This window comes from Verticillium nonalfalfae (genome assembly GCF_003724135.2).
Source record: "Verticillium nonalfalfae strain VnAa140/NRRL 66861 chromosome Unknown scaffold_29, whole genome shotgun sequence".
NCBI lineage: Eukaryota > Fungi > Ascomycota > Sordariomycetes > Glomerellales > Plectosphaerellaceae > Verticillium > Verticillium nonalfalfae.
In genome coordinates, this window is record NW_021167254.1 from 243,870 (window position 1) to 262,755 (window position 18,886).

The following is an 18,886-nucleotide window of genomic DNA, read 5'->3' on the forward strand; positions in this document are numbered from 1 at the left end:
TCTGACTCAGACTGCTGCTCTAGAGTCTAGACAATTCAGGTGCTGTCTTTGCAAGTCAGTGTCGCGACAACAGGTGAAGGACACATTGGTCTGCCTGCCACTCCTTGACAGACCTCAACATCAATCTCTCTCCATATCATCCTATCGCACACAACATGGGCAACTCTGCCGACTGGACGAATGCCCCCGACGCTGACGTGTCGGGTGGTCCCAACACCAAGAACGAGGGCTATGGCGAAGCCGTGCCCACGTACGAGGCGCCCGCCGCCAACAACGACGACGGCGGCATGCTCTCAAGCGAGGAGGGTGAACTCATCAACTACAAGACTCTCAACTGGTGGTATGTTCTCTTTTTTGGTCAATCAGTCGTCAGAAGTGTTTCGGGCAGCTGACAATTTCTCAGGCAAGGAGGTATCGTTCTCATTGCTGAGACGGTCTCCCTCGGCATTCTCTCCCTGCCTTCGGTGCTGGCCACCGTCGGTCTCGTGCCCGCCATTGTGCTTATCCTCGTCATGAGCGCGCTGTCGACATACTCGGGCGTCGTGCTCGCCGAATTCCGCCGCGCCTATCCCTTTGTGCAGAACTTTGGCGACGCCGTCGAGGTCATGGGCAAGCCCATCGGCATGGGCCGCCTCTTCCAGGAGATCTTCGGTTGGGCGCAGGTCATCTTCCAGGTCTTCGTCATGGGCTCCCACCTGCTGACCTGGACCATCTGCCTCAACACGCTGACCAACAGCTCGACCTGCACCATCGTCTGGGCCGTCGTCGGTCTCGCCGTCTTCTGGGTCCTTAACCTGCCGCGCACCCTCAAGTGGACATCGTACATGTCCATGACATCGTGCCTCTCCATCACCGTCGCCATGCTCATGACGCTCGGCGACGTCGCCGCCGAGAAGCCCATCGGCTCAGGCTCGATCGAAGTCGCCCGCCACCTCGGCTTCACCGGCGCATTCCTCGCCGTCACCAACATTGCCGTGGCCTTCTCGAGCCACTCGTGCTTCTTCAGCGTCATTGGCGAGTTCAAGAACCCCGACGACTGGCCCAAGGCGCTTGCCCTGCTCCAGATCTGCGACACGACCCTCTACCTCCTCGCCGCCATTGTCATCTACGTCTACGTCGGCCAGGACGTCCCGTCGCCGGCCCTCAGCGCCGCGCACTCTCCCACAATGCGCAAGGCCATCTGGGGCGTCGCCATCCCCACCATTGTCATCGCCGGCGTCATCTACGGCCACGTTGCCGCCAAGTACATCTTCTCCCGCATGTTCCGCGATACCAAGCACATGATCCGCCGCACCAAGCTCTCCAACCTCGCCTGGGTCGCCGTCACCTTCGGCATCTGGGTCCTCGCCACCGTCATCGCCGAGTCCATTCCCGTCTTCAACAGCCTGCTCGGCCTCATCGCTGCCCTCTTCGCCAGCTGGTTCTCCTACGGCCTCCCCGGCATCTTCTGGCTGTGGATGCACAAGGGAAACTACTTCTCCAGCAAGGCGCAGACGTGCCGCTTCGTCGCCAACGTCGTGCTCTTCCTGACTGGCTTCCTCATCTGCGTGCTCGGCCTGTGGGCTTCCATCGAGGCCATCGCCACGGAGAAGGGCACGAAGCCTTGGACGTGCGCTAGCAATGCTGCCGAGTAAAGGGACTAGTGGTCTGGGATAGAGAGTTGATCCATAGCGATTTGTATCCATGATTTTTTCGACTATTTCCACTTTCTTCTTGTGACTGCCTGTGAAATTTGTGATGTAGATGAATTCTCACGGAAAGTCGCTTCCTTACCTTGACGATCTCCCGCTGACGAACGCGACAACATTATACGAACCCGTGGCAACGATTTTCACCTTGCGATGCGAGCTGCGTGACAGAATACAGCGGCCCGCCGTTTCCACACCCAGCAACTCCCCGGCGAACCCCTTGACGGCAGTGCCGACAGAGCGCCAATCGACGACGACGACGTTGACCGCACGCCGCTGGTCTGTCGCGCACCTCGAGACAGATAATAATGAGCTCAGGACTATCTAGACTCCAGTGAGCCCGACCACACATGGACGCCATGTACGTCAGTCACGCCGGCGTGGGGTCTGCTCTCCACGCTGGACTTTTATGCTGATGTCGTGCCCTTAACGTTCCGCATCCTATACCGCCCCAAGATTCTGGCCCTCAATACTCTCAATACTCCCAACCAAACTGAGGGCGAGGCGGCCGAGAGCTGTAATGAGTTTCTCTTGGCTCATCGTGAATGTCCCAGTCGATGGGCGAGGAACCTCGAGGCGGTCAATGGCGTCATCGCCCGCACCGGCGTGCTCCATCACGAAGTCTATGGTCAATGCTCAGCTCTTGGGGAGGGTCAAGAGGGCCCTGATGTCTTGGAGCATGACTTTTAGCACGGAGAGTAGCACATATTCGCCTGTGATGTGTGGCTCGTGGCGAGGCGAGAGGATACGTTCCTTGGACACGTGAAGACGTTGGAGGAAACAGATGCGAGAGGGTGCCAACAGAGGTGCTTGTCTCGTTCGTAGGAAGCATCTTCGGAGCCTGGTTGCCTCCGGGATGGCAGTATCATACGTACGGCAGGGTGCATGTAGCATTGCGTATGGCAAGATTAGCGTGATCGAGGCGAGGGCTTGGTGAGGTGGACGGGATGCTGCAGAGCCTTGTCAGACGTCTCAGCATATACAGTCGTACGCAGGCGGGCGTATGATGGGTCATTTGCCCAAAATTACAGTCTACGGGTAAAGAAACGGCCATCGAGGGCAAGATTGCGGGACTAGACTCAGGAGAATCGCAATCTGATGTTGACCTGGTGATGTACTGTTGGCGTTCAGAAGGGATCAGGCAAGGTTGGAAATGGCGACACAGGAGCGCCGTATCGCTGGCCCAAATGCTGAGTCATGATCATGTGACTTGGCGTCTGACGCTTGAATCCTGACGCGTCTCGCCCTTGGGTGAATTTGCTGACCTAAGGCGCCTCAGCCCGTTTCCTGCTCTGGCTCCCTGTCGTCGACCTCATCCATCAAACCCTCGACTGATCATTTCATCTACCAACTCTCATTTAATCCACCTCCCATCCATTTAGTCTTTAATAATGTCCTAGAACCTCCTTGTTGAGCAGCCATATTCGAGGAGACCGTTGTTAGACCTCCAGACGCCTGCCATCGTTGGCACCACCATGGCAAGACTTCGGCCAGAGGAGCCTCAAGACTCCGCCTCGGAGGACAACTCATCAGTCATCGAACAGGAGGTCAGGATCGTTGGTGTCGAAGACTCTGAGTCGTCAGGCTCAGACGCTGAAGAATCTGACAGCTCCGATGGCTCGCAAGCGCCCCGAAGAAAGGCCCGTCACGGTGACTTCTTCGACACGGAAGCCCTCGACGACAGCGCCAGCGAAAGCGAAGATGGCGACGGCTCTGACGATTCGGACGATTCGGACGATTCTGATCCCTATGGAAACTCCGGAGCACGAGCGAAGCCCTTTTGGGGACACGCTGTCGCTGGACCCCGCTCCTTCCCTCAGTTCATGCGGCTACCTATTGAGCTGCGTGCGCTCATCTGGCACCATTTTTGCGATGATCTGAACGTATCTCACCGCGTTCTGGAGTTTTCTATTCACAGAAACATGCACGGAAAGTGGAAAGCTTTTGCCGGCAGCTCGTTGCTCGCAAGGACGACCGCCTCGCGGGCCATGCTCTCCGTCTACCACGAAACCCGCAACCTGTACCTCGGCAGGTATCCACATGCCCTCGACTTCTCAACCGAAGAAGCAAAGCCCGCCACGTTTCACTTTAACCGGGATAGCGATATCATCATGATCTCGGCCAGCGACATCGACAACGGCCTGGAGCACCCAGCACCCTCTAGCCATGCGGACGGTCCCGACGCCTTTGAAATCCCCGGCTTCTCAGACAGGATCAATCATCTCGGCGTGCAACTGCCGCTTAACAGAGGGAGCGACGTGGACCTCGTCCCCTATCAGTACTTTCTGAGCATGCGCAACTTGAAGGCCGTGTACCCCTGCTTCGACGTCGATGCCCATCAAATTCACGTGTCAGACTTGAAATGGTGTTTCTCCGACCACGCTGTTTCTTGCCATGCAGATACGGAGGAAATCGAGCCAGGTCTCGGCGAGGATTTCGAGATGATTTATGTGTGGCATGACCCCATCGCCGAGTGCGACGAGGAAGGTGACTGTTCCCCCGTGACTGCTTACACTGGCCTTGGGCCCCTGAGAGAGAGTCTCGTGCATTTCGACGAAGACGAGTTCGATGAACTGAGCGAAGAAGCCAGGTTGGCCACGCTCAAGGAAACGGACAGGCTCGGTGCAATCATGCTCTGCCCTATGAGGCTGTTCTCCGGCAACAGCCACGACGCTCTGCTCAATGTGCTGCGCCAAGCTCGATTGCCCGACGGTACGTGGGATGAGGAGCTCCTAGGTCGATTCATGGGGGACGACGATGTGGCAGAGCCCGACTCGTTTCTGGACAACTACGATAGCGACGGTATCGACGACGCTACAGTCCCAGAACCCGAGACGGATGACGACGAGGGCTCTGGAATCGAGGACGACACGCTGGCGATAGAGCTGGCTCAAGGTTGGACTGGGTCTTCTGCTGGGTTCTCGCCGGTGGAAGGTGAGATCCAGACGCTCGATCATAGCGTATACACTATTCATGACTCCTCAGAAGAGGACGAAGCAGACATCTCAGAGGAAGAGGAGGCAGCGTCGCCGCCGAGATCACCAACTAAGCGGATAAGGGGTCGCCAGATCATCGAGGACGACAGCGACGAGGATGTAGCTGGTGACGAGTCAGTCATGGAGATCGCGGCGCCAGAGCCATCGCGGAGTAAGAAGCGATCACGCGTCATTCTATCTGAGGATGAAGACGAGGAAGAGTCTGCAGTACAAAGCAGGCCCGCAAAACGAGCACGACCAGTCGTCATCGATGACGAGGAGGAGGAGGAGGAAGAGTCTGAAATTGAGGAGGTTGCTCAGAAGATTCGCGGACGCGGTTCCAGCACGAGGGCGCCTGTGGTTCTGTCAGATTCGGAAGAGGAGGAGTCTGATGACGAGGATGAAGATGAGCCACCAAAAACACTTTCACTCGCAGAACGCCTGCGATTACACCGAGAGGCGAACCCCATTGATGATTCGGAAGAAGGCTCCGGATCAGAAGAAGAGGAAAATGACTACACCAGAGGCACGGACGAGGACGACTCGGACAGAGATTCGGATGATCTGGTGCTAGGAATGGCAGACGATGGCGAAGAAGAAGACGAAGAAGAAGACGAATACGATGACGGATACCACTAGATATCTCCCGCCATGAAATCCCAAACTCAGGATACCAGCAAACTTCAAAACGTAATAGAACCTGTCGTGGGCCTAATATGCACCCTCCCTTTCCTCCCAAACCGGCGCTTCCGTCAGCTCGACGTCTCCAAACCCACTCGCCGTGACCATGCCCACATCCCACGCCATACCCTCCACCCTCGCGCCGCCCTCCTCCATCGCCCAAAGCGTAATACCCACCGTATTCGTCCCGTGATAGTCGAGAATTCCCTCCGGTACAGGGAACCTAGCCTGCGGCCCAATATGTGGCACAAACTTGCCAAACTGGAACCCGTTGACGAAAAGCTGCACCCGGTACGCCCCCTTTCCCTCCCCGCTCATGCCGAACCGAACAGCGAGCGGCACATCATACCCGCGCGGCAGGTCGAGCGCAAACTCGGCCGTGTAAAACGACACGCCCGGCGCCGTGCGCCCAGACGTCGGCCCGCCGGCCGCCCAGGACGACGAAGGCGGCGAGGGCTGATGGTAGCCCTGTCGCTCGGCGAATAGGGCGCCTTCGTTCAGCGGGCCGCGCTTCTTGTCAGCGTAGCGCTCGCCGCCGAGGTTACCCGTCAGCTTCCACTTGACGGCGTCGGGCTCGTGGCCTGAGAGGGAGTAAGCGAGAATGCCGCGCGGCGTCTTGAGGTTGTCTTCGCCGAGGACGTAGTTGCCGTTGAGGCCCATGAGGTCGATGAGCACGGTCAGCACGTGCGACGTGTCGGGCTTCAGGGAGGGCAGGGCCAAGGTGAGGGTGCCGCTTGGGGCGGAGGGGGAGCCGGGCCAGGAGCCGAGGTGCTGGTCGTCGAGCCAGATGGAAGCGCCGAAGGCGTGGCCGCCTTGGACGGTGATGTTGAGGGTAGGCTCGGCGGTTTTGGCGGTGAAGTAGCCGCGGTAGATGACGGAGCCGGTGTGGAAGCCATAGTCGCCCGCATAGAGCGAGACGGGTGTCTTGATGGGGAATTTGTCGTTCGGGGAGGCTGTGAGGTCGGCGCCTGTCCAGAGAGAGTCGTCGTATGAAGACTGAATCTCAGGAAGCGAGTCGATCGTCTTCCATTTGAGCTGGCTGAAGCATGGGAGCTTGATCTCAGGCGGAGAGAAGTCTACCGTGGCCGTGATCACGCCATGCGAAGACTGTTCAAAGGACAGTTCTTGGCCATTCCAGGTCAGGGTCTTCAGGTCGGCGGGAGCACCGCCGACAATCTCGATCGGAGTCGTACCGTTGACGTCGCCGACGAGTGCAAGGGTCGACGCGTCAACGTTGGCTGTGCGAACAAGGTAGCCTGCCTTGAGGATGACGTCCGAAGTGCCATAGTGGCCACCAGACCCTGTCGGGGGAACCCAGAAGTTGTAGGCTTCGTTGCGAACCACGAGATAGATGTAGAGGTCTTGATGGACGCGCACGAGTTTGCGGTGAGTTGTCACGTCCCAAGCCACAATCGTGTAGCCATCTCCATCTTCAATCTTGACACCTGAGCCCTCAAGCACCTCACTGTCAGCGCTGCCTGCGCCCTCAATGGCGATTTCGTGATGCTCATCAGGCCCGCCATATAATACAAGCACCGTCTTATCATCGTACTTCTTCCATGTGAACACCTCAGCAGACGAGTAGACCAAGGTATGTTCGCCAACTGGATAGTCGCTAACGTGGATCTTGGAATCGCGCCTCGTCAGATACAGGCTATCTCCAAGCTGTGGAATCACAAGGCCCCCATGGCCCGTTGTCTCAATCTTTAGTTTGTAAGGTACCCTGTCGACGGTATCATACTGCGTGTGTCGTGAAATATAAAACTTTGTGGTGTTCGTCCTGGCTGGCGTAACAGTGACACCGGGATTATCTGTGTAATCTAGAGACGAGTTGAACCTCTCTGCTGCCAAAAATGCGGGCGACACATGGAAGAAGTTGGCCTGCAGCTTGACCTCGCTGTATTTCTCTCGCCAGAGCAGACGTTCTTCGGTGATTTGCGCGCCGTAGTCGTATGACGTGAAGCCTTCAGCGTGGCCCAAGTTACCCCAATTCGTGCCGCCATATGTCATGTATATATTGAAGATTGTGGCACCGACGGCGTAATTGTTCTTGTAGAGGACGCGCTCAAACTCCATGTTAAGAAGGAGGGCGCAGTTCTCAAAGCCAGCGTCGCCCCAGTGCTGGAAGCCTCCACCTTGGTACTGCGATTATTAGTCTTTCGCATCATAACAGACCCTGAATGAATTACCTCGGGGATTGTGTAAGGTGTATCCGGGGCGATGGCATTATTGATCGCCAGCCAGTCTGTCGGAAGACCGTCTTCTGGCCAGACAGTCGGGTTCTCGCAGTCGAAGCCGAGGGGATAAGAATCGTGGCCATAAATATCTACGCTAGCGGGCGTGTGGGCGGTAATATAGCCGTTCATGTGCGCTTCGTTATTGACGTACGGCACAATGACGCCGGCATCACGGTACTGATTTTGGACGCGTTCCCAGTAGTCATAATCAGGCATTGGGTAGAGTTCCTGATCAATCGTGTTCTGGTATTCATTCTCAGGCTGGAAAAGGATGACCGGACCGCCGTTGGTAATTTGATGGGCGGCGATGACCGTTCCAATTTCGTGGGTGTATCTAGAACGTCAGCCTTGCTTATAGAACCAACAATCTCCAGACTTACAGGTCAGTGGCGTTAAAGAAGGCCTCGTTATATGTGCGGAGGGCCCCCGGTGTTCTTGTCAGCCATCCTGGAAATCCGCCGCCGGCGACCTCGGCGTTGATATACGGCCCTGGCCGAGGTAGCACATATAGGCCTGCCTTTTTCGCAGCCTCAAAGAACGGGTTGAGATCAAATATGCCATCCATCCGAACTTGACCTCGCTCAGCCTCGATGAGATGCCAGTTGATGTAGATGGAGACGCAATTGTAGCCGGACGCCTTGATTTTCTGCAGGATATCGAGCCAGAGGGACTGGACGGGCAGTCTTGATACGTTAGGTCTATTGTCATTCAAAAAATGAGTGAAAGACGAACCGAAATGGGTGAAATTCGCCGCTGAACACCATCAGCCTCTCGCCATTAATAAAAAGACTGTGATCATCCCAGGTCACCTGAAATAGCGCTGTTAGTCGCGAACTCGTTTGAGCCTCTACTTCTTCACTCACAATGTCCTGGGCTTGACGGCTGCCCACTTGTTTGATGTCGTGAACATTCTGGTCAAGTCCTTTGGCCCCGACACTCGTGGCCAACGCCAGACCCAAGAATAGGGCCCAAAGAGACTCGGGCTGCATCTCAACTGATTTCTTCAAGAGGTATGAACGATGAGGCTCGCGCGATCTATGCTTGGAGCTCGTGTGACAACGATAGGTGCCACTAGTCCGCTACCAAACTGTCTGTACACAGACAACGCTCAACCTTCAGTGGAACGAACATGCTACCCTTTCATACTGCCACCATTACCGGCACCGACTTCCCCTTCTCATGTCTTGGACTTTCCAAGGCCATCCTACTGTCGATCACCCCGGGCTTGCCTGTCTCTCACTGGTCCGGCAGTACGCTCTTGGCAAGTGTAGCGCACGGTGTCATCGAAGCTAACATACCAAGGAACAGCGATCCATATCCAGAGCCGTCGGCATGTAACTCTGTCGGGTCACGTTTAAATGACGGGAGAAATGGGCGAATCACCACGGTCGGGGATGCGGATGATCAACGGAGATTCCCCTCCCCCGTGCATACCCCGCGTTCATTCGGACTCGGGAGGATACCGATGGCAGTATTTGGGGCCGACATTCCGGTTTTTCGAGGGCACAATGCCAATGAAACTGAGCCGTGAAGGTGGCAGAGTTCAGACGTTCTTTAGTTTACGAACCGGGCCGGTCGTGGCACAAGGACGGGAAGAAGCCCAGCTTGGCTTTGAATCCATGTTGAGATAGCACAGTGCAAGCATATCAGTCCCTTGAAACCCCTGGTAGCACAAGAAATACTACAACCTGAGTTTGTCGATGATTGCTACCACGAAACATGCAAAAAGGCACGAAAAATATCAAAAAATTGCTCCGAGGCGGATTCGAACTGCCGTCAATGCAGTATTGTAGTAAGAACCACAATGCATCATCCTAACCAACTAGACGATCGAAGCTGACTACTATGTGGTCAGATCTGAGGCATTATGTCGACAGAGAGCGGGGAAAAAGTCAAGGTTTGACACATATCTGAACACTCATTAGTGGGGACGTCAGGGTGGGCGGTAGGCCTAACTCAATGTCTGACAGGCACTGAATGGGTAATCATCGCTTGCAACGTTGTTTGAAGGCGAATGGTGTGAAAATGTAAGTTGAGATTGTGAAAGTTTGCGAAATGAGCTCACAAGCACTTATTTTTCCTTGGCTCATCACCATGGACTCGGATGAGAATGTGTTCAAAACCACGGCCCTCATTTCCCCCCCGCCAGCACCTCTTCGTCCCGATCCCAGAGCGCCCACAGCATCGCTCCTCCAGGCCCGACAACCACACTACGGCGCAGAAGCCCCCCGATCGTACTCAGACCAGCAGCCCTGTTGAGACCGCCGACGGTGTAAGCCAGGTAGGACACCAAAATGGCCATTGCTGCGCAAGCACAGTATAGGTCGTACTGCAGCGGTGTCAAGCTCCCTTCCGCCATCGTCTTGATCTGCTTGGGCGAGAGCGCGGATGAAGGCACAAATATGTCCCAGAGACTGACCCGCTCCTGGAGCAGGCCTCCGTGGACCACAGGTCTCAGTTGGGGAAATGCCGCCAGCGCAAAAACTCCAAAGTGCACAAGAGACGTGCACTTGAGCGTCGTCCTGTAAACTTGACGCAAAGATTGCAGCGATGCCGTTGGTGAGACATGCGTCGGACCAACCACGAAGCCGAACGTCTGGGCTGCCGCCGCGAGAAACCAATGCGACAGAGATACCCAGATGGGGAAGACCTGCCATAGGGCGAGAAAGATCTGCTGGCTATCGCGCGATATGACTGAAGGGGATGGCAGCGCTGCCAGGACAGAGGGCAGAACGAAGCCAAGGAGCATGGCGCTCGAAGTGGTCTGTAGGCGTGCTAAGTCTGTGGGCAGCTGGTTTGCAGCGCGCGACGTCCCGGGCTGCGTGGGCTTCGCGAGGGGCGAGAGCCAGATGTACGCTATCGCGTAGAGAGGGAGGATGATGCCAAAGGGAATGCTTTGGTATGTCATTCCCCAGATGACGGGACTGTTACTGTTAGCAAGGCTTCGCACAGAAGCACGCAACGCGTCAACGTAATTCTTACATAGCGAGCATCGTGCCATGATGGCCGGCTCGTGAACTTTCGAGTAGCAGTGCCGTGTGTATTGGCAGAACCTGGCCGGCCATGTATGCCGTGAAGAACGACAGCGCAGGCATCTCACCGCTGACGCAGGGGTAGTAGAACATAAGTATGCCGGTGAGGGCCTCATCGACCGCCGCAGATCCCGTAAAGTACGTTCGAGCCGGGCCACCTGCGCCCGGGAGTATCGGCTCGGGCTGTGCCATGAGGTCGTCCTTCATGTCCATCCAGCCGTTTAGGAAGAGAAGGCCCCCTACAGATAGGACTCCAAAGCCGCCCAGGGCCAGGAGGGCACCTGTTGTCGCCGTACGATGCGACATATTTGATGCTGTGTGTGCGAATTGAGATGATGTTGATGATGGGATGAACACTATGGCGGGAATCGACGAAAGTTTAGAGTTGGTGGGGCTCCCCCGTCTTGGAGTCCCAGCATGGACTCTCCAGGGCTGATAGGGGCCATGACTGCTGGACGAGTTCTGTATCGACGGTGGAGCGAAGGATCAATCGTTGTTAGGTTTGCGGCATTGGAGCATCGCCAGATTAGGCGATGAAGTATTCACAACCAGTAAGCATATCATAAAAAGAAAATAGCAAAAGATACTTGCAGGCATATTTAGTATTCACGCTCGGTATCGCGAGGCACAGGGCAGTATGTTTGGCATTTTGGACAACTGCGCTGTCCTGGTCTTGGCCACAGGCTCTGACCCCAGCCTGAGATACGTGCTGGTTGATTCATTGAATACAAGGCACAAAGATGGTCCATTTTGGATTGCCAATGCGATCTCAATAACACCGAATAGCAGAGGTCTACGACAAGCACTAGATTGTTTTATTGAATGTTGAGCCACCTTTGGCTTGATCCACGAATTCGCGGCGATTGGAACCGAAGGCGGGGTCTATCAGGTTCAGATGTCTCTCAATGTAACTTCGGGCCACCCGAGTCGCATTGTGCACTTTGTTGGGCGAGGATCATTGGGTGTCCTTTGAAATGGTCGCAGCAAAACATTCAGCTTCCATATCCGGCTGTACACACAACACGACTGTCGTGTAATAGGCTATTTGGCTGTCGCATTCATTGGTCGGCCGGTCTGTAGGAACTATGTGCTTCACTCATCAACCATGGCTGACGACACCAGCATGAAGCCATACTGATACCTCGAGCGGGGCCTCGCTCTGTGACCCAGGGAGCTCGCGAGTTCCTGTGCCGTCGAAGAAAAGTGTAGGTATAAAAGAGCCCTGATTTTTTTTCCGAAGTAGAAATGATCGCCATACTTCCAGAGCTTCGCCGGCAGGTTACAAACTCCCAAGACTCCCAAATCATGCGTTCAAGTCTCATTTTTGCCCTGGCACTAGGTGCAGCTTCGTGAGTAACAAACTTTAAGAGGTAGCATCCAATGCTTCTTCATCAAGCTCACACAATAGCATAGAGCTGCCTCCGGTCAAATCACTCTCCAGCCGACGACCATCAGGCAGGGAACTTGTCCCGTGACTAAGACCATTACATCCGTCATCATTCAGATAGACACTGTCATTAAGACCATGACAGATTTCAAGACGACTACGGACATCGAGACTACGACAGATATCATCACGAAGACTGAGACCGGCCTCAAGACTGTCACCGCCTTCATCACGAAGACTGAAACAGCTTATAAAATCCTCACTGAGACCACCACTCAGAAGGTCACCGAGCTTGTCACCAAGACGTCGACGGAGACGGCCACCAAGACGATCACTACGACAGCAGTCACCACGCTGCCCTGCAAGCCTCCCGTCTGTCCGACCATCACAGCCACTGGGACAATTTGCAAATCCTGCTTCATCGCGCAGTGCACGACTACATCGACACTGACCAAGTCAGCTGGATGTCCTGCTCAAGCGACCACCACGACAGCAAACTTTCCTTGTGACGCGCCAGACGTCTGTAACCAGATTGGATGCCGGACTATGTATGTCATCCAAACTGCGGCTGCCTGAAGAGAGGATAAAGGAGGTAAAGAAGGCTGCTTCTGAATACTAGTTCGTCGAATCGTGTGAGGCAGTACTCGAGTCACAATGATGATGAGGATCAGTGCGGCATTGTGGATGACATCGGGATTTGAGACACTCGTTACAGTTCTCGTCATAAAGTCAATATTAACAACTTGGCAGTTGTTTGAATCGGCACCGATGCCTTGACTCAAGTCGCTGACAAGATGTGATTACCTTCTCGATCGAGTGATTACAGCCGACCACTTAGTTAGACAAGAATCACGGCCTTGATTTGGCTGCCAACGTGACACAATTGGTATGAGTGGCCCATTCAGAACTACCTGTACTATATGTGCCGCGATTTGCAATGCTTGTTCATCTAAAGTTGCAGCAAGATATCGCAGATCTCATGCGCAGATGGCGATCTATGCGAAACGTGGTGAGCGTCAAGGCCAGGTGGCTCCGTAGAATTACCTGATTGGGATGCCCCGGAGCAGCCGTTCGGGTTTACGGCCGGATCACGAAAGCGCCCTGACCCGCCATCTGGGACCGAACTCAGGTGCCGACGCATGATAAATATGATGGATTCGCACACCCTTGATCCAGGAGCAGTTTTTATTTTGCACACCTCACAATCGCCATGCATCTACAACTCTTAACGCTTGCCTCCCTGGTCCTTGGTCTGTCACGCCCAGCACGGGGAGCCAGCAAGCTCATTGCGTCCCACTTCTCGAGGTCGCTTTACTCGCTGACCCTCTCCGACACCAACGAGCTTGCGATCGGTTCAAGTGTTCCGTCCGGCAATTTTTGGCCCTCATGGCTGGACCTTGATACCGAAACCTCAACCCTCTACGTCCCAGATGGAGCATTTTGGTCTGCACCTAATGGGCTTACGACCTTCACAGTCGAAGCCGATGGAAGCCTGACGCCCGCTGAGGCCTCGATACAGACCCTTTCTGATGGTGGTGAAGTACACAGCACCCGCTACGGCGGAGTGGACGGCAAGAGCTTCATCGCAATGGCACATTAGTGCGTTGGTTTCTTATCATTCTCTTGCCAACTTTCTACCGGCTAACACACCCAGTGGCACAGCACGAATCGTGACTCGCGCCCTGCCCCTGACGCCGACATCACAGCCACTTCAGCAAGTCACATTTACCATCCCCGCTCCGGGACCGGATCCCCGTCAAGATGCACCTCATCCCCATGCCGTGTTCACGGATCCGACAGGCGCGTTCCTCCTCACAGCCGACCTTGGTGCAGATCGCATTCATGTCTTTGCCATCGACGCCGAGACGGGGCTTCTCACTCAATGTCCTGCAGGAGAAGCCACACCAGGAGATGGGCCCCGGCATGGGGTCTTCTGGAGTCCTTCGAACGATACTGAGGTCAGCGTCCTCCTCACTATCAACGAGCTTTCGAACAGCGTCACGTCATGGGAAGTTACCTACGAGGGAGGATGTCTCGGTCTGCAGCAGATCAAGTCCCTTTCCACACTGCCCGACGGTGTCGTGCCACGTATGGGAGCGAAAGCGGCGGAGATCAGGGTAAGAGACAATTTCGTCTACGCATCCAACCGCAATGACGGCTCTTTCGGGGAGAAAGAAGATTCTATCGCACTGTATGAGATTGGTCTCAACGGTGAGGGACGAGCTGAGCTGCGGTTCGTAGAGATCGCGTCGGCGCGCTCATGGTTTCCCAGAACGTTTGACATCAATGCTGCGGGGGATCTGGTTGCTGTGGGAGGACAGACTAGCGCGGAAGTTGTCGTGCTGGAGAGAAACAGTACGACCGGGCGGCTCGGTGCGGCTGTGGCTGCTGTGAGAGTTGGGGCGCTCGGGACACCGAACAATGAAGATGGCGTAAGTGCCGTAATCTGGGATGAGTGAACATGGCATGTATATAAGTATTGAGTTCCTGTAGTTATTTCCAAAAGAATTACATAGTGCGTTATAGCCATGTGAAAGAAATTGTATTCAGACCAGTCGGAGCACATTGCCGCCCTCAGCGTACTACAGCTTCTTGCAAAGTCTGTGGGCATAATCTGTGATGTGCCAATCTTCCGTACCAGGCGTGGAGGGTGAAAAGAAGACACCTTGGGGATCCCACGATTTCTTGATTGCCTTTAGTCTTGGGTAGTTCTCGCCCCAGAAAGCATCCTGCCAGTTGTTCATGAAGGCATAGTTCTAGCTATTGGTCAGCTCTGTACTCCGTGCTGCGTCGAACCACTCACCTCGTTGACGTAGGCCAACCCATTGGGTGCAGCTTGCTTGTACTTCTCTGTGATAACATTTGCCATCACATCATGATATTCCAATTTCTGTTTCCAGGTCGCATCGAGAGGTTGTACAAGGACGGACATGAAGCGGATCGTAGCGCCCCTCCATCGGGGGTGCGTTGCGCTTTGCGACTTGGTCATCGTGTGTCCGGGGTCAAATATGTGACCGATGACTATGCCTAGCATATCTGACCGTGGAGACAAGGCTAGTGCAATGGCATCGGCCACGGCACCTTGGTTCTCTGGCCTCATGTCTTTGTGGGTGAATACCCATCCGCCTGTCAGGCCATTCTGGGCAGCTTGCTCTGGCTCGAAGATATCGTGGTAAATACTGTAAAAATCGGAATACTCAAGAAACCCTGAATTGTAAGGAATCTTTTCATCGTCAAGGGCTTTGAATAGCGGCGCGACAGTGGTCCTGAGTTGTTTCGCAGTCAAGTTGAAGCCCATGATGGGTTGAACGTGAAGGGCTCCGGATATCGCTGGCGCATAAAGCTCATAGATTGCGTAGAGCCCGTTATCAACCATGTAGTTGGCGTGCTCGTTGATAATGCCCGCTGCACGCTGAGCTTGTGAGAATGTAGCCCCAGTGGAGGCATTGACGTTTAGGAAAAGCCCGGCAGTCGGTGTGTTATCGAGATACGTCTTCATGGTCACTGAGAGTACCACGGCAAACGTGCCTGGACCACCTCCCTTCAGTGCCCAAAAGAGATCAGGGTTTGATTTCGCGTTGGCAGTGATGAAATTGCCAGAGGCCGTGAGGACTTCGAATGAGAGGGCGTTGTCGGCGGCGAACCCGTGCAAGCTGGTCAAGGGGCCGTGGCCGCCTCCTTGGATGAAGCCGCCAGCCACACCAACAGTCTTGATACAGTTAGCTGTAGTTTGTGTGACGAAATCTTGAAGTGTACTTGCCGCACATTCGCCAGTGACGACGAGTCGTGGAGGATTCTGTGCATGTGCTGCGTCGATAACCTCATAACCTTGCACGCCTGCTCCGATAGTGATCGTAGGCCCACGGTACCCGCCAGGTCCATCATACTTATCGGTGAAGCTGATGTCCTTGAAGCTATGTGTGTTGATTGCCAACGAACTTGCTCCTGCACTCCTAGACTCGAAGTCATGGCCAGTGTTTCTCATGACCAGCCGAATGTTGCGACTTCTAGCAAAGTCGACCCCAGCTTTGATGTGGTCCCTAGTTTTGGCCATGATCACAAACTCGGGGTAGTAGCCCATCGTACAACTGGCGGAGGGATCAGTGGTTAGTTCGCAGGTGTTGTTGCTTCCCCAAGTCCAGAGGACCGAGGCCGGTCGGGAGATTCTACCTCTGTTAGGGTGGCTGCTCTATTCTGTCTGCTCGTGATACTCACTGCCATCTTTCGTCCTTCCACATGGATGTGGCTTCATCACAGGCGGCCTTGTTGTAGGTCGGAATCCCTCTGAACTCATTGTAGCAAACGGCAGCTGGTGGAATGTGCCGTAGAAGATTCCCATTCACTGTTGCATTCAGGCCATCCCATGCCGCCTTGTCAGGCCAGCAGGCATCTTCAGGTGAGCACCTGCAATCGTATTTAGGTCCGTTAACCTCGACAGAAACAATGTTGGGAACGCGGATGTTGAGTGAAGCACTGATCGTGGCAGAAGCGAGCGTGATCCATACAGCTGGAAAGAACGGCCCCATTGTGCTGTCGTTCGTGGCAGCAATGTCCTCTGCTTGATCGCCAAAGACAGCAGATCTAAACCCCCGGTAGAATATAACATTTTAAGGTCGGCTCACACAGGCCTCTAGGTGTTATTGAGCTCAGACCTGTTTCAGGGGCAATAAAGTTCCGACTACCCCGATGGCAGATACAACATAGCCTCTCGCGGCACGGCACCCCCGGAATGCCGTCCGCCGCGTCGACCATGTTGAGGGAACCGTGCCACAGCCTTACTCGCGCATAGTGCATCATTCAAGAATCTGTGAAGGGACTGTGACAGGAGCCACACCTAGGCGAGGTCGTATCGACGAGACCTTGACAAGGGTAGTCAGCGGAAGCAGGTAGATCATGCCTATTCGGGAGATCAAGGCAACGCGGCTCTTTTAGGCATATGTAGTGAGCTCGCGGCAAAAAGGGAAACTTATCAGGTATGAAAAGACACTGCCTGCTTGGCGAAAAAAGCGTTGAGTTCGGCCCGTGGCAAAACACTTCGGTTGTCGGAAGGCATAGAGTTGACGACCTGGAGCCTGAATGGACTGTTGCGCCGACTTTGGGTTCCGTGAGCCGGAGCGACCCTGGCTCGGATGGAGGCATGAGAGGGTGGCAAGCCAGGAAGTGGTATTCCGCGATGTCGGCCAGATGACGGGCTTCGTTAGCTTGGCGCATAATTTACCACGTCACATATCATTGCTTCACTCGCAATGTATCTCGAGAAGCTATCTACTGTTGATTTGTGAACATGGCGTGATCTTCGGCACAAGATATCCGATTCTACAAATGGGGGAAGATCGTACTGTGCGCTTCTGATATGTAGTCTTCTTCGCAGCAACAAAACATGAAACTACCTTTCCCAGGCTGCCAAGCCGCCTCTGGCTATCAAGTCAACTCCAGGATATATCAAAAGACAAACCACTAAAACTATCCATGTCAGTGTGGTAAACAGATTCTTGCAATGAATCCTTAATCAGAGGATTTGCACGACAACGAACCATTGAAACTTCTACTGCCGATTTTGCCCTGTATGCCCCATGTGAGGTCGGGCATGCTTCAGATGGACCGAAGACGTGCACATGACCAAGTGTCTGGTTCTCGTCCCAATAAGCTGCTGATGGAGGGAAACGATGACGTTGCGGCACCAACCGTCAGACCTTTTTGAAAACTTTCCCAAGCCTCGCAGCATATCCGTCACCGCAAGGCGCAGACATGATTGTCAACATGACGTTATGTTCCGAAGCTAAAAGCTTCCCCATCCAGGAAGAGGAAGTAATCAAACAAAGATGCGAACAAGATGTATTGATAATATAAATAAGCTCAGACTATCCACGCTAAATCATGCTGCTCAGTTCCTACGCGGCTGAGACACCAAGCGTTCAGTAATGAGATAGTCCCCGAAATCACGAAAACCGCGACAACAATATCCCGTGGGACGGGAGATGACCAACTCGCCTGTCTGCTATCTGCCGCCTCCAAAAATATCATCGGAAAGAATTGAACCTAAAGCGAGAAGAAAGAATAGGCAAAGAAGCGCTAAGGACGATCCATGATGTGCTCTGGTAAGTCTGCAACGCTCACACGTCGAGCATACGCTTCTCGGCGCTATCACCAAACCCACACCGCACAGGACCGGCAACGGCCAGAAAGAAACCTCTGACTATCGCGCCACTTTTTAACTCCCAGAACCCTCCGGCCCATGAGGATCGCTGTCACCCGTCATCGGATTCGCCGGTGCAGGAACCAAAACAAGAGGCAGGCCGTCGACCGTAGGACTGAGAACGTAATGGCCCGCACCAGGTCGTGCACGGGCATTCAGCATGTCGGCAAGGGATTGGGCGTGCCCATGATCCACGCTAGGATTCTGCGTCTGGCCCAGGCCGTCGAATCTAGATCCACCAGGGGCGGCAGGAAGCATAGGCGGAGGGGCAGGCGGAGGGGGGCCTTGACCACCTAACCTGTCTCCTTCAGGAGGGAGCACCGGGGCGATACCCGGGAAGACAGGGAGGGCGGGGTACGTAGGGAACGCAGGAGGAGCCTGAGAGGTGGGAGGGTTCGCCGGCGGGGCAGGGTGAGGCAGAAGGCCCTGAACACTTCCCAGAGGACCAGGCACCGTATGAAGAACGGGGTCAAGTGGCGGCGCAGCAAGAACGTTAGAAGCAGGAGGATGGGCAGGGGCCGTAGACGGAGGCGGGAGGCTCTGCCCACTTCCGGGAGGACCAGGAGGTGGTGGCGGAGGATCTTGACCACCTCCTTGACCACCGCCTCCTGGGGGCGGCGGTGGAGGACCTTGACCACCTCCACCTCCACCACCACCAGGAGGCGCAGGAGGCGGCGGAGGCGGCGGCGG

At 54.9% G+C, this 18,886-nt stretch overlaps 7 protein-coding genes and 1 non-coding gene across 8 annotated transcripts; 4 read left to right on the plus strand and 4 right to left on the minus strand.

The window, feature by feature from the left end:
* Positions 1-155: 155 nt before the first annotated feature.
* Positions 156-1,634, plus strand: D7B24_004947 (uncharacterized protein; the record flags this gene model as incomplete). The annotated part of the gene is made up of 2 exons (XM_028639111.1): positions 156-340; positions 404-1,634. The coding sequence occupies 2 exons, from the start codon at positions 156-158 to the stop codon at positions 1,632-1,634; spliced, it is 1,416 nt and encodes a 471-aa protein (XP_028496465.1).
* A 1,529-nt stretch (positions 1,635-3,163) lies between these two features.
* D7B24_004948 (uncharacterized protein) lies at positions 3,164-5,302 on the plus strand (the record flags this gene model as incomplete). Its single annotated transcript, XM_028639112.1, has 1 exon — positions 3,164-5,302. One exon carries the CDS (start codon positions 3,164-3,166, stop codon positions 5,300-5,302), a length of 2,139 nt encoding a protein of 712 aa, XP_028496466.1.
* Positions 5,303-5,374: 72 nt separating this feature from the next.
* Positions 5,375-8,570, minus strand: D7B24_004949 (uncharacterized protein; the record flags this gene model as incomplete). Its single annotated transcript, XM_028639113.1, has 5 exons — positions 5,375-7,486; positions 7,534-7,915; positions 7,962-8,264; positions 8,314-8,390; positions 8,445-8,570. The coding sequence occupies 5 exons, from the start codon at positions 8,568-8,570 to the stop codon at positions 5,375-5,377; spliced, it is 3,000 nt and encodes a 999-aa protein (XP_028496467.1).
* A 761-nt stretch (positions 8,571-9,331) lies between these two features.
* On the minus strand, positions 9,332-9,418 carry D7B24_004950. The gene has a single exon. It is a non-coding gene; the product is annotated as a tRNA-His (tRNA).
* A 294-nt stretch (positions 9,419-9,712) lies between these two features.
* D7B24_004951 (uncharacterized protein) lies at positions 9,713-10,919 on the minus strand (the record flags this gene model as incomplete). Its single annotated transcript, XM_028639114.1, has 2 exons — positions 9,713-10,505; positions 10,564-10,919. 2 exons carry the CDS (start codon positions 10,917-10,919, stop codon positions 9,713-9,715), a joined length of 1,149 nt encoding a protein of 382 aa, XP_028496468.1.
* A 999-nt stretch (positions 10,920-11,918) lies between these two features.
* Positions 11,919-12,576, plus strand: D7B24_004952 (uncharacterized protein; the record flags this gene model as incomplete). The annotated part of the gene is made up of 2 exons (XM_028639115.1): positions 11,919-11,962; positions 12,027-12,576. The coding sequence occupies 2 exons, from the start codon at positions 11,919-11,921 to the stop codon at positions 12,574-12,576; spliced, it is 594 nt and encodes a 197-aa protein (XP_028496469.1).
* A 634-nt stretch (positions 12,577-13,210) lies between these two features.
* On the plus strand, positions 13,211-14,459 carry D7B24_004953 (uncharacterized protein; the record flags this gene model as incomplete). Its single annotated transcript, XM_028639116.1, has 2 exons — positions 13,211-13,599; positions 13,655-14,459. The coding sequence occupies 2 exons, from the start codon at positions 13,211-13,213 to the stop codon at positions 14,457-14,459; spliced, it is 1,194 nt and encodes a 397-aa protein (XP_028496470.1).
* Positions 14,460-14,582: 123 nt separating this feature from the next.
* On the minus strand, positions 14,583-16,526 carry D7B24_004954 (uncharacterized protein; the record flags this gene model as incomplete). The annotated part of the gene is made up of 4 exons (XM_028639117.1): positions 14,583-14,756; positions 14,804-15,709; positions 15,761-16,166; positions 16,216-16,526. The coding sequence occupies 4 exons, from the start codon at positions 16,524-16,526 to the stop codon at positions 14,583-14,585; spliced, it is 1,797 nt and encodes a 598-aa protein (XP_028496471.1).
* Positions 16,527-18,886: the final 2,360 nt, after the last annotated feature.